This window comes from Vipera ursinii, assembly GCF_947247035.1.
Source record: "Vipera ursinii genome assembly, chromosome: Z".
Taxonomy (NCBI): domain Eukaryota; kingdom Metazoa; phylum Chordata; class Lepidosauria; order Squamata; family Viperidae; genus Vipera; species Vipera ursinii.
The window spans coordinates 94638423-94653281 of NC_139517.1; the positions used below are offsets into that span (position 1 = coordinate 94638423).

The 14859-nt window shown below is 35.3% G+C and overlaps 1 protein-coding gene across 1 annotated transcript in view; it reads left to right on the plus strand.

The window, feature by feature from the left end:
- AGMO (alkylglycerol monooxygenase) overlaps nt 1–14859 on the plus strand; it is a 178056-nt gene that overhangs the window by 71468 nt on the left and 91729 nt on the right. The window contains exons 4-5 of the mRNA XM_083376950.1: nt 11724–11827; nt 14233–14328. Of these exons, the coding sequence (XP_083233076.1) occupies nt 11724–11827; nt 14233–14328 (200 nt within the window). The remainder of the gene's footprint in view (nt 1–11723; nt 11828–14232; nt 14329–14859) is intronic.

Below are 14859 nucleotides of genomic sequence, written 5' to 3' on the forward strand. Positions count from 1 at the left end.
CTAATATCTTCAAAAGTTAAACAGTAAACAGGTTAGCATAAACACATTTCTATGCACAAAAGGTACTTTGTATAAAAATTTGTTTGGAATGAGGAAAAAATATACTACAGAGACCTCTGTTGTGATTCAGTGCCAGCCAGTGGACTCGGCAGCTGAGTCTAGGGAATCAGGAGAGGAGGAGGAGGGGCCTGGAGAGCCATCAGAGTCAGATGAAGGCTCTGATGAACTCCAGGACTTACAATCTGATGAAGAGCCTGGCCCTTCCACTTGTGTTCAGGCTGAGACCCAGCTATCCTGGGAAGCTGAGTCAGATGCTGAGGACTCATAACTGGAAGACATCTTAGACGCTTGCAAACGCTGACAGGCAACAAAAGCAGGACAAAGGGAGGCAATGGGGCAACTCCAAGGGTGAAGGAGAAGCATTGAGAAGCCATGCTTAATAAAAAGGGAAGGTGTGGGCAGTGCTGGTTGCTGAAGACAACCATTTGCAAAGGACTCAAATTTCATGGGATCATGTTCTGATTGCCTTGCCTGTGAACAATTCTTTGTTTGAATTGTGTTCTGTGTGCCTTTGGACAATTCTCCATTTGAATCATATTTTGTTTGTCTTTGCTTTGGAGATATTTTGCAGGTCTGTAAATATTATTAAAAGGGGTTTGTTTTTCTTGCGTTTCCAGCCTACTTGTTGGAAGAGGGGTTTGTACTTGTGAGTTAACAAGGATTCACATAGACTGGAACAGAACAGCCTCTTATAAAACTTGACATTTTGGGTATGGGTCCAAGTCAAGAAGTTTCAATTGGTTGTCTAATGCATATTTTTCTGGACTAAAGGGATACACTAAGTGACATGAAAGACTACTCTTTTTTCCTTCAGAGGAAATGAACTCAGTAAGAATAGACTGAATCTCATCACATAGAAAGTGCTTAATTTAGCCTTTATTACTCTGGAAGAACCGCTAAACTAATTTTACCCTAGAAGAACCCATGAAGTACTTTTCAGGTCTTTTTATGCCCTGTCCACAAATTATGATTATCTACATACAAAGTTCAAAAAAGCCAATGTTTTTATTTTTTCCAGTCACGATCTCTCAAGGAACTCCTTCTGTGACCTCTCATAGAACCGCAGGGCCTCTTGAGAAAAGCTGGTTATGCCAATATTTTAAGCAACTCACTCACATGTGGACCTCTGTAAACCTTTCCTATTATTCAGGAAGATTAGTGGTATATTTTAAAATTGTTGGGAACATGTTACTGTTATCTTGAGAGAAGATTAAATAGATAAGTTACCTGGACAAGCGCATGTTTGCTGCTGTATACTTAACCAAACCTTGCCTTGAAATCTTGACTCAAGTCTTTCTGTAGTTCTTTTTGTTCTGAACAATGGCATCATCTGTGACAAATTACAAAAAAGTCTGTAAAAAAATCTGAGATGCAAAACAAACAAACAAACAAAAACTGACAGGACCAAATTAATTGCTTGCCACCAATAATATAGGTTCACCTTTCTGTGACTTAAATCTGTTGTAAAAGCCTTCTTTACATTAAATTTAAATTTTCAATCAGACAATCAATTTTTGACAAGTCCCATTTATTTACCATTTTTTTTAAAAAAAATCAGTGAAAGGTTCTTGTATTCTGTGCCAAATTGAAGAATTCAGAGATTGTTTTGGACTTCCTGAATAGGAGAAGAAAAAAAACCACCTGATTTTTCTGCAGTAAAGCATAAAACATGAAACATTTAACTTCAAAGGAATGTATGAATGGATCTAACTAAACCTAAAGACTATGTAAATTTCAGTGAATAAGCAACATAGATTTCTTTAGTTCATAGTTACTTTTAAATTTAAATATGTACTTATAAATCCCTTCATGGATTACTGCCTTGTCGTGGCGAAGGGGCTTGTGTAATTCAATGAAGCTATGAGCTATGCCGTGCAGGGCCACCCAAGACGGAAAGGTCATAGCAGAGAATTCTGACAAAACGTGATCCACTAGAGAAGGAAATGGCAACCCAGTATCTTTGCCATGAAAACCCCATGAACAGTACCAAAAGGCAATATGACATGATGCTGGAAGATGAGCCCCTCAGGTCGGAAGGCATCCAATATGCTACTGGGTAAGAGCAGAGGGCTAGTACTAGTAGCACCAGAAAGAATGAAGCGACTGGGCCAAAGCCGAAAGAACGCTCAGCTGTGGATGTGTCTGGTGGTGAAAGGAAAGTCCGATGCTGTAAAGATTTTTTCTCCATAGGAACCAGGAATGTAAGATCCATGAATCAAGGAAAGCTGGATGTGGTCAAACAAGAGATGACAAGGCTGAACATCGACATCTTAGGTATCAGCGAACTAAAATGGACAGGAATGGGTGAATTTAATTCAGATGACCATCAGGTATACTACTGGAGGCAAGAATCCCTCAGAAGAAATGGAGTAGCCTTCATAGTCAATAAAAGAGTAGGAAAAGCAATACTGGGATACAATCCTCAAAATGACAGAATGATCTCAGTTCGAATTCAAGGCAAACCATTCAATATCACAGTAGTCCAAGTCTATGCCCCAACCACCGGTGCTGAAGAGGATGAAATTGACCGGTTCTATGAAGCCCTATAGCACTTTATAGAACTTACACCCAAAAATGATGTCCTTATCATCATGGGGGATTGGAATGCTAAAGTAGGAAGCCAAAAGATAACCAGAATAACAGACAAGTTTGGCCTTGGAGCACAAAATGAAACAGGGCACAGGCTGATAGAATTTTGTCAAGAGAATACGATGGTCATAGCAAACACTCTTTTCCAACAACCCAAGAGAGGCTTTACACATGGACATCACCGGACTGTCAACACAGAAATCAGATTCTCTATATGCTCTGCAGCCAAAGATGGAGAAGCTCTATACAGTCAGTAAAAACAAGACCAGGAGCTGACTGTGGCTCAGACCATGAGCTTCTTCTTGCAAAATTTCGGCTTAAACTGAAGAAAGTAGGGAAAAGCACTAGGCCGCTCAGGTATGAACTAAATCATCCCTGTTGAATATACAGTAGAGGTGACAAATAGATTTAAGGAATTAAATCTGATAGAGTGCCTGAAGAACTATGGACAGAGGTTCACAATATTCTACAAGAGGTAGCAACCAAAACTATCCCAAAGAAAAAGAAATGCAAGAAAGCAAAATGGCTGTCTGAGGAAGCTTTGCAAATAGCTGAGGAAAGGAGAGAAGCGAAAGGCAAGGGAGAAAAAGAAAGATACACCCAATTGAATGCAGAATTCCAGAGAATAGCTAGAAGAGATAAGAATGCCTTCTTAAATGAACAGTGCAAAGAAATAGAAGAAAACAATAGAATAGGGAGGACCAGAGATCTTTTCAAGAAAATTGGAGTGATGAAGGGAACGTTTCATGCAAAAATGGGCATGATAAAGGACCAAAATGGCAGGGACCTAACAGAGGCAGAAGAGATTAAGAGGAGGTGGCAAAATTACACAGAAGAACTATACAAGAATGAGCTTAACGTCCCTGATAGTCACAATGAGGTGGTCACTGACCTCAAGCCAGACATCCTAGAATGTGAAGTGTGCATATATGTTAAATAGGCAGTGTGACAGTATATAGCCTTGCCAGACTCCTTTCCCAATCTTGAACCAATCAGTGCTTCCGTGTCCAGTTCTCACTGTTGTTTCTTGGCCCACATATAGGTTTCTCAAGAGAGAAATAAGATGGTCTGGTATGCCCATCTCTTTAAGAACTTGCCACAGTTTGTTATCATCCACACAATCAAAGGCTTTAGCATAGTCAATGAAGCAGAAGTAGATGTTTTTCTGGAACTCTCTAGCTTTCTTCATGATCCAGTGTATGTTGACAATTTGATCTCTAGTTCCTCTGACAGTATTCCAGCTGAGCTATTCAAAATCTTAAAAGTTGATGCAGTAAAAGTGCTACACTCAATTTGCCAGCAAATTTGGAAAACGCAACAGTGGCCACAGGATTGGAAAAGATCAGTTTACATTCCAATTCCGAAGAAAGGCACTCCCAAAGAATGTTCAAACTATCGCACCATTGCACTCATTTCTCATGCTAGTAAAGTTATGCTTAAAATCCTACAAGCTAGACTCCAGCACTATGTGGATCGAGAACTACCAGAAGTACAGGCAGGATTTCGAAGAGGCAGAGGAACTAGAGATCAAATTGCCAACATACGCTGGATCATGGAGAAAGCTAGAGAGTTCCAGAAAAACATCTACTTCTGCTTCATTGACTATGCTAAAGCTTTTGATTGTGTGGATCTTAACAAACTGTGGCAAGTTTTTAAAGAGATGGGTGTACCAGACCATCTTTTTTATTAAAAAGTTTTATAAAAGTTACAATACAAACCCCAATCCCAAAACCACCCCCTCCCCCTCCCCCACTTCCCAGAACTGAATACAGGGTTACAAAAATAACAATCAAAATCTAAATAACATTAACCAACTATATATGTAACCAAGTTCCTAATGCACTTTAACTCCCATTTAACATAAACACAAACAAGATAAAAGTAAACATAATAATAATAAGAACATAAAAACAAAATAATATCCATATTATTAAACAATACTAATACTAATAATACTAATAATTATTATTATTATAATAATAAAATATAATAAAAACTAATAAAAATACCATAAAAACAAACTAATATTAATAATATCATTCTATAATTCATTCATAAGCTAGATGAAACTTTTTAGGCCCCTATTTGTTCTGAATATAATTTATCCATCTTCTCCAAACCGAAATGTATCTTTCTTGTGAATGATCCTTCAAATAAGCAGAAATCTTAGCCATTTTTGCCAAATTTGACACCTGAAGTGACCAATCTTCTATAGTAGGCAAACTATCTCTTCCAATATTGACCTACCAATAGCCTTGCTGCTGTTATCAAATTCAACATCAAATTTGTTTCTTTAGTATCACAATCTATAACAATACCCAATAAAAACAATTGTGGAGAAAATTTTATATTTCTCTTAAAATTTTTTTGAATATTCCACCAAATTTTAATCCAAAAAGCTTTAACATTTCTACAAGTCCACCATATATGATAATAGATAGCATCCAAACTACCACATCTCCAACATTTGGGCTGTACATTAGGATACATGCAGGACAATTTTTTGGGATCCAAATGTTTATAAAACATTTTATAAAAGTTTTCTCTTAAATTTTGAGCCTGGGTAAATTTCACGTTTCTAACCCAAATTACCTCCCATGTATCCAATGAAATTGGTTCTTGAATATTTTGAGCCCACTTTATCATACAATCTTTAATTAATTCTGTTTCAGAATCCAATTCTATTAAAGCGTTGTATATTCTCTTTATATGCACTCAGTTTTGATCTTTGTTTTACCAAATTTTCATCAGTTAATGTAATGCCAATTTTCTGATGTATCTTCCACCTCGTTTGCAATTGAGTATATTGAAACCAAGACTGTATGATATTTTCTTGTTTTAACTCACCTAATGATTTTAATTGCCAACCATTCCCTATCCATCTAAGTAACTCCTTATATAAAGTCATATCCAAACTTACACCCACAGATACACCCTGTATCGCATGCCCGGGAATCCCACAAATTGGTATTTTATAATTTAACTTATAATAATATTTTTTTCCATATGCACAATAAGGCGCTTCTTAAAATGTGAGATTTAAATGCTTTATCCACTTTTTTATCATAAACTAAATATGCATGCCACCCATCCCTCAAGGTAAAGTAATCTTTCATTTGTTAAATTAAGCCAGTCACTAACTGCTGATAAAACTACTGCATCATAATATAATTTCAAATTAGGCACTTTAAGTCCTCCTCTTTCCCGTACATCTTGTAAAATCTTAAATTTAACTCTCGGGTCTTTTGCCTACCCAAATAAATTTATTAATACCCTTCTGCCACTCATCCAAATTTGCATCCTTTTTCAATATAGGTATCATTTGAAACAAAAAAAGAAACTGGTAGAACATTCATTTTAACAGTTGCAATTCTCCCCAACAGAGATAATTGTAATTTTTTCCAACTATCTAACTCCTTTTGTACTTTTTGCCATAATATCTCATAGTTGTTCTTATATAATTTCACATTTGAAGCTGAAATATATACTCCCAAATTTTTAACCTTTTTCACTATTTCAAAACCCGTTAGTTTTACTAACTTTTCTTTTTCATTCATAGTCATATTTTTAGATAATATTTTACTCTTATAATTATTTATCTTAAAACCAGAAACTTTCCCATACTGAGTTATAATTTCCATTAAATCTGTAACTGATTGAGTCAGTTGAGATAGTGTAACAACCAAGTCATCCACAAATGCTCTTAACCTATCATCATTCTGCTTTATTTTTATTCCCCTTATTTTAGTTGATACACCAATTTTAATCAATAAAATCTCCAATGTTAAAACAAACAACAGTGGTGAAAGGGGGCATCCCTGTCTTGTACCTTTTTCAATTTTAAATGCATCTGTTAATCCCCCATTGATTATAATTTGTGCCAATTGTTGTTGATATATAGCCTTAATAGATTGCAAAAATTTATCCCCAAAATTCATCTTATCAACAACTTTCAATAAAAATTGCCAATTCAATTGATCAAACGCTTTTTCAGCATCTAAAAATATCAGTGTCGCAGGGACTTGGTTGTTCTTATCCAAATACTCTATTAAATTTACAATTTGTCTTACATTATATTTCATATGTCTTCCAGTTATAAATCCAGACTGATCACTATGAATCATTTGTTTCAAAATCTGCATTAATCTATTTGCCAATATTTTTGCAAAAATCTTATAATCTATATTTAAAAGCGATATAGGTCTATAATTCTTTGGTTGAGTGGGATCTTGCTCCTCCTTTGGAATCAGCAATATAAAAGCCCTTCTCCAGGACGGAGGCACCACCCCTCCAGCCTGGATATTGTTAAATAATTCCGTTAATGGTTCTACCATCTCTGCAAATAATAATTTATAATAAGTTGCTGATAACCCATCTGTACCAGGAGCCTTACCCAATTTTAACTGTTTAATTGCTGAAATGATTTCCTCAGAAGTGATTAATCGTTTCATCTCCTCCCGTTGCTCATTTGAGAGCGTAGGAATATGTGCTTCCTGTAAATACTTATCTATATCTAAAGCTTGTATATTCTCACTAGCATATAAATTTGCATAAAAATCTAAAAAAACCTTTTTAATCAAATTTTGTTGATAAACCTCTTTACCCTTATATTCTATTTTCTCTATAGTGCGCAATTTCTGTTTTTTCCTTAATTGATAAGCTAACCACCTACCAGGTTTATTTGCATTATAAAAAGTATTATGTTTCACATACCGCAAGTTAGTTGCAACCTGATCCGCCATTAACATATTAAATCACTCTTTCAGCAAATTTATTGAATCCCTTACTCTCTTATTTAATGGGTTAAAATAAGAGCTTTCTCTTTCAACTTAATTTCTTCTTCCAACTCTTTACATTTTTGCATCTGCTTACGCCTATGTCTATTATGCATATAAATCAAAACCCCTCTCATATAAGCTTTACTAGCATCCCAAACAATTTCAATCAAAGTACCTTTATGCATATTCAAAGCAAAAAATTCTTTCAAATGTTCCCCACATTTCTCCGAGAACTCATCATACCTAAATAAATTTTCATTCAATCTCCAAGATCTTCTAATCCCATCTTCATTAAACAACTCCATCCATACCGGACTATGATCCGATAGTGTTCTGGAAAAAATCTTGACCTTTTTAACCCTAGAAAAAAGATCATTAGTAATTAAAAAAATCAATTCTGGAAAACGATTGATGCCTGTCTGAAAAGAAGGTAAAGTCTCTGTCCTCCAAATTTTGCTTCCACCAAATATCTCTTAATTCCAAATCATCTTTCAAATCAAAAAAGGCTTTAGGCAGTTTAGAATGATTAGGGGTATTTTTAAAAAAATCCCTCCTTATCCTTACATGAGTCCAAAACACCATTCCAGTCACCCATCATAATAACAGGTTTATAATCCAATTGAGTTATTTTGTCATGTAAAAGCTTATAAAACTTCCTTTGCTGTTGATTAGGTGCATATAATCCAGTTATAAGAACTTTCTTGCCTTGTAACAGTAGTTCAGTAATAACATATCTTCCTTGTATATCAGTCTCAATTAATCTAACTGGTAAGTCTTTTCTTGAGTAGATAACCACTCCACTCTTTTTATCTGGAGCAGATGCAATAAAATGTAATCCCAGTTGGGAATTAATCAAATACCTTTGATCTTTTGCACAAATATGAGTTTCTTATAAGCAAACAATATCATTTTTATGTTGCTTCAGGTAATGAAATACTTTCTTTCTTTTTTGTGGTGAATTCAGGCCATTAACATTCCAAGTCAGGAACTTTGTCGTCATTCTTTGCGACCTGAAGCCTATAGAACAATGCCTGAAGATCCTCAGTTGGTCTCTTTGGTCTTGCTCCTCCCACCGCCTCAGTAGTAACAGGGCCTTGTATTGTAGAACTAGAATCTATCTTCTGTTTCAATTGCTCCTTTTCTTTACGTTTATATGCAGCCCGTGTCATTCTCTGCTCCCTTGGATCATCCTTTAACACCAAAAACTGTTCAGTAGACTCAGCCTGCTGTGCCTCTCCAGCAACCAATGACATTGCTCCTTCAGTTTGCTGTTTATCTTCCAACTTTTCTTCTTTTCTCCCAAGTCGTGGAGATGGTGGTGAACCTGCTTTCAGGACATTAATATAAAAATCTTTTCCCTTTGAAATCGTGTTAAGTCGATATCGTGTCCCTGCATAATTCGCCACCATTCTGATAGGTATCTCCCACCTGAACTGAATCTGTCGATTTTTAAGCTCTTCAGACAGGAAACCAAAATCTTTTCTCTTTCTCAAAATTTTTGGAGGTATTTCTTTTAAAATTATAATATCCTGACCTGCAATTTGAAATCACTGTTGATAAAAGGCCTGGATAATTGCATTTCAGAGTGAACTCTTAGAAAAATAAATCACCACATCTCTAGGTAAATTTTTCTGCCTCGCAATCCAAGAGTTAACCCTAAATATTTTATCCACCTCTCTTGATAATTCCTCAGGATCACATCCCAAAATGGGAGGTATATCTTTTGCTACCTCCTCCTTCAAGTCTTCACGTGGGTTCTCTTTCAATCCTCTTATTCTCAAGTCAAATTCCATGTCTCTATATTGTGAGATAGTCACCTCATCCTCCGTTCTATCAATTTTATTTTCAACTGTGGCAATTCTGCTTTCTAATTTTGCACTATTTTCCACAACCTCATCCACACGATCATCTAAACGTTCAATGTGTGTTGCCAACCCTTGGAGTGCGAGCAATATGTCTTCTCTCATCTCTCTATTTTTACTCTCAAAAAGATCAGCCAGGAGAGGAAATTGAACTTTTAGGAACAACAGGAATTCCCTGCCGTCTTGAAGCCATTTTCCTGCTTGTTAAAATTCACTTTCCCTTATCGCTTTCACTTTCCCTCTGCACTTCAAGATAAATAAAGTCCCAGAAAAATCTTTAAAAACTTTAAAAAATCTCAAATACACAAAAATCCAATATGTTATTCAAATTTTTGTTAGAAAATATATCTCTTTCTTCACGCTTTGTTCTTTCAAAAAACAAAAGAAAAACATTCCGGCGCCATCTTTTCCTTTTCAAAATCAAATTAGGGTTTGGAGAAGATTAATACTCCCCAAGTTAAAGTTCCAAATACTTGCAAATTTATCTCCTCCTGATCAGCTCTGTCTGCTTTCAAATCAATCACAGATCGCTATAATCAGCAGATGTGGATGTGGTGTCTAGCTTCGCCCCATCAGCTCAGAGCAAAGGCATCCTGGATTCGGAGAAAGCCTCGGGCTCTGAGGGAGCTCTCACCCTCTGACCTCTGGGGGTCTAGGGGAGCTCTACCTCTACCCAAGGAAAGCTCTCCTCCCCTTCTCCTGAGGGAGAGGTTTACAAGCTGCGGGACAGCTGATTTTCACTGACTCTGCGGTTCTGACGAAACCTCAGGACAGGCAGCTGAAAAAAGCCACCATTCGCGTGGCGTTACCACTGGAAGTCATCCAGACCATCTTATTTGTCTCTTGAAAAACTTATATGTGGGCCAAGAAGCAACAGTGAGAACTGGACATGGAACCACTGATTGGATCAAAATTGGGAAAGGAGTTCAGCAAGGCTGTATACTGTCACCCTGCCTATTTAACTTATGTGCAGAGCACATCATGAAAGGCATGAGTCAAAAGTTGGAATTAAGATTGCTGGAAGAAATATCAACAACCTAAGATATGCAGATGATACCACTCTAATGGCAGAAAGTGAAGAGGAACTAAAGAGCCTCTTGTTGCGGGTGAAGAAGGAGAGTGCAAAACTTGGGTTGAAACTTAACATTAAGAAAACCAAGATCATGGCATCCGGCCCTCTCAATTCCTGGCAAATAGATGGGGAAGAAATGGAGGTAGTGACAGATTTTATTTTCCTGGGCTCCAAGATCACTGCAGATGGGGACTGTAGCCAAGAAATTAAAAGACACTTGCTCCTGGGGAGGAAAGCCATGGCAAATCTAGACAGCACACTAAAAAGCAGAGACATCACCCTGTCAACAAAAGTGCATATAGTCAAGGCTATGGTCTTCCCAGTTGCAATGTATGGCAGTGAAAGTTGGACCATAAAAAAGGCTGAGCGCCAAAGAATTGAGGCCTTTGAACTGTGGTGCTGGAGAAGACTCCTTTGAGTCCCTTGGACTGCAAGGCGATCAAACCGGTCAGTCCTAGAGGAGATCAACCCTGACTGCTCTTTAGAAGGCCAGATCCTAAAGCTAAAACTCAAATACTTTGGCCACCTAATGAGAAGGAAGGACTCACTGGAGAAGAGCCTAATGCTGGGAAAGATTGAGGGCAAGAGAAGAAGAGGACGACAGAGAATGAGGTGGCTGGCTGGAGTCACTGAAACAGTAGGTGTGAGCTTAAATGGACTCCAGAAGATGGTAGAGGACAGGAAGGCCTGGAGGAACATTGTCCATAGGGTCGCGGTGGGTTGGACACGACTTCGCAGCTAACAACAAATGTACTTATAAAAACATACAGGTCTGTTAAAATGCTAGAGTCTTTACTTTACAGATTTATTTTTTATATATTCTTTTCCAGGTTAAAAATAAACAATTTTCTGACAATTATATAATTAAATAGAATGTTGGAAATAAATTATGTATATAGGTTTGGATGTCTGTGTGTTCATCTGTCTTTCCATCAGCAGAGTAAGTAAAAACTGAATAGTACAGAGCAAACGTTTGGTATGGCAGGAAATGCTGGCCAAAGGAAAGACTGAGTATGGAAATGGGTTAGTTCAAGCAAGGGTTTCCTCTTGAATACAAGCACATCCATGTACTCAGATGCAATATGCTATGTTATTACATAGAAAAAAATAAAATGTTTCCTACTGCTATGAAAGAAGTTCTGGAAAGAATTCTGAATGCTCTGCATTCTGTCAGGCATTTTTTTTCAGAAGCAAATGCTAGGATATTGATTGGACCAACACTTTACATATGCTTTCCATAGATTGAAGCATCAGGCATATTTCTAAATGCAGAATTTCTGTGTACATGAAAGGGTATATTTTAAAAATATAAATTTCATCATAATATTGAATGGTTCACAAAATATTTTTCTTTTATTGCAGAGATTAATTTTTTATGGGCTGGACATCAAACACATCATAGTTCTGAACATTATAACTTATTCACAGCATTAAGGCAATCTGTTTTGCAAAAATTTGCATCATGGGTGAGTATGTCCAGTGTGTAGTGCATGTCAAAGACAAAAAAAAGAGTAAAGCAATTAAAGATTTTTTGGAGTTTTAGAAACCATAAACAATCTGTAAATTGAACTAGAACATTTTTTGTATTTAGATACAACAAAACTAGATGTGCAGTGCCCTTATGTATGAAGATTTAGTCTACATGACCTCTCTGCCATTCTGTGTGTACTCAAGAAATGATATTCTGAGTAGAAGCATTATTCAAATGGAACTTATTTTCAGTTGAAGATATGTTTAGCATCAAATTATTATGCATCTGTTCATTTGGGCATCAAATTAAAATGTGGTCCTGATCTGATTTTTAAATTGTTTCTGTTTTCAAACTCATTTTAATGAGACAAAAAGTAACTCCTTAGGTATATTGTCTGCTTGTAAGACATTCTAATATATTATTTGTCTGTCTCTATGGTATTTATTACACTAAAAAATAAAAAACCCAACCCTAGATTACCATGAAATAGCATTTACCCAGTGTGTCCAATAAAAAAAGAATAATTTGACAATTATTAATTTGATAATTAACTAATGCAATATAGTAAGTGTAATCAAAGGTAGTAGAAACAGTGAACATAACTTATTTTGAAATGTTGGAATTTACTATATGTATACATTTAAAAAATAAAGTGGGTATTAACATATTTATTTGTAACTGATGAGAATTGTACCAAAATAAAATGATTGTATTATATTCCCTCTAAATTATAAAAATATAAAATATAAAATGGGCTTGTTGCAAGCCACTCAGAGTGGGCTCTTTTCCTTAATGACTCTGTTTATTGCTCAGTTTAGCTTCTTTCCTTCCTTAAGACAGTTAATTTGTCAAATGATCAAATACACCATGACCTCCATGGTGGATATGAGGGCAATTTTACTGTGACAGCCATTGATCACTATTCCTTCTCACACTAATGCTGTAATTTGAACCAGAGCTACAAGAGGGTAAAGAAGTATTTTCTGTTTTCACAGAGGTAGTAGTCAACTTGCTGACTGATGATAATGAAGCCTTTAGAATGGAATAGTCACAATTTTAAAAGTCAAAACATAGTTTATTAGTAAATAGTAGGAAATATGGAAATAGGTTCATTGAAAATAACTTTAAAATGGAGTTGCAAACTATCTCACCTTATATTATGCCTACTTCCTTGAACATAATTCTCTACTGTTTTTACTGTGAGTTATTTCCACAATGCTGTAAAGGCTTTCAGACAATGCATTTAAATTTAAATTTGTTTTTGCTTTTTGATATATTTCACCAACATCTTCCTAAAAGCTCTGTCATTTAGATTTATACAAATTTAAATAAGTATTACAAAAATGTGCTAATATAATAGCTAATAAAATGAACAGTCTACACTGTTTAGCATCATTGACAATTGGAACCAAACTCATAAATGAATTAAGAAGCAAGCAGATTATGTGGGTGAAGTTTTTCTCTTAATTAAAATGAGTTGTTCTTGTAGATATGAGAGTTTATTAACTATGGAATTAGGACATGTTTATATAAGAACTTGTTTTAGAATGAGACCAAACATTCTAATTCGTGTGGCATTATGAAAGTCTGTGGTCTCCAGTGAAGCAATTGGTTTCTATTTTCAGATTGACTCAGTAGAGAAACAAAAGTATTTTACGCTGCTTGTTCTGTTTCAATAATTTTTTGTGTGATGCCAAAATGGAAAATAATCAGCTTCTCATAATCTTTCTTTGTTGCTTTGGAAAAGGCTATATGCTGTCAGTTCATAATTTTCTATTTCCCTGATAATAACTGTTCCAAATTCTTCTCTTAAAATGCTTTATATAAATACACATAGTTATATAAGCCTTTGTTGGATTACACTGCTAATGTTTTTGGCCTGAAGGTTTTCAGATTCTTTCTTAATGAAAATTAAATGGAGGCACATGAGTTGTATGGAAAGTATTGCTCCTTTAGGAATTCATCATTCTGACTAGTAAGGTGTTCCATATCAAAAGAGCAACAAGGAAAATAGTTTAAAAATTTAAAATAATAAAGCATGGCAACCCATTTTGTTATTTTCTCATCTTTATCGCTACTAGATTTCAAAGAAACATATTTCACAGTATTAGACTATCATTGGATGCCAAGAGTTTTCTGTTATCTGGCTCTTTCTGTACATATTGTCTGAGACGTATCATGATTTTGCAGCTAACTTTACACCCACAACACAGAGAGTTGCACAATGGAATCCAACCTTCCCCAGCTTGATTTTGGCTTAGAAAAATAAAATTTTAGTCCAGTGGACTTAAGAGGATAATAGATTGATGAAATTATGTTATTTAATTTCTTAAATTCCTTACTTGACAAATTTTGATTTAAAAAAAATATTTTGGTCATTATTATTCTCTTTTTTTAAAGGTATTTTACCTTCCAATGGCTTTTTGCATCCCACCTTCAGTATTCGCTGTTCATCTCCAGTTTAATCTCCTTTACCAGTTCTGGATACATACAGAGGTAATTTAGACATGTCTGAGCAGCCAAATTGCATCAATGTCTTGAAATCCTATGTGAAGCTGATTGATTGTATTAGAAAATTATTTTTATGACTCATTTGAAAGGAAGCCCAAGCTTATTTTTATTTTTTATTCTCTACTATATATTCAGTTCTCAATTTTTTTCTACATTATCTACTCAATTTATAAGAAGCCTAAAGGGACTTGGTTCCTGTTGTCATATTTGTTTGTTTTGTTTACTTTATGTGCTGCCAATCTCATTATCCATTATCTCAGTTGTCTTAAAAATATTTGTTTGTTTGTTTAATTTATATGCTGCCCATCTCACTATCCAAAGTATTTTAAACCATAGCAAGCAAAAACAATGTTCTTTTAGTATAATACTATATGTCTTCACTTTATGATAGGTTTAAAACAGCATCTCTATTTTTTATATCTTAAACATTTTAAGAAAAATAGGACCGCATTTATAATGCATTTATAAACAATGAATCAATTTTGCCATTGGCTTCCTTCCTTTCTCTTTTTAAAA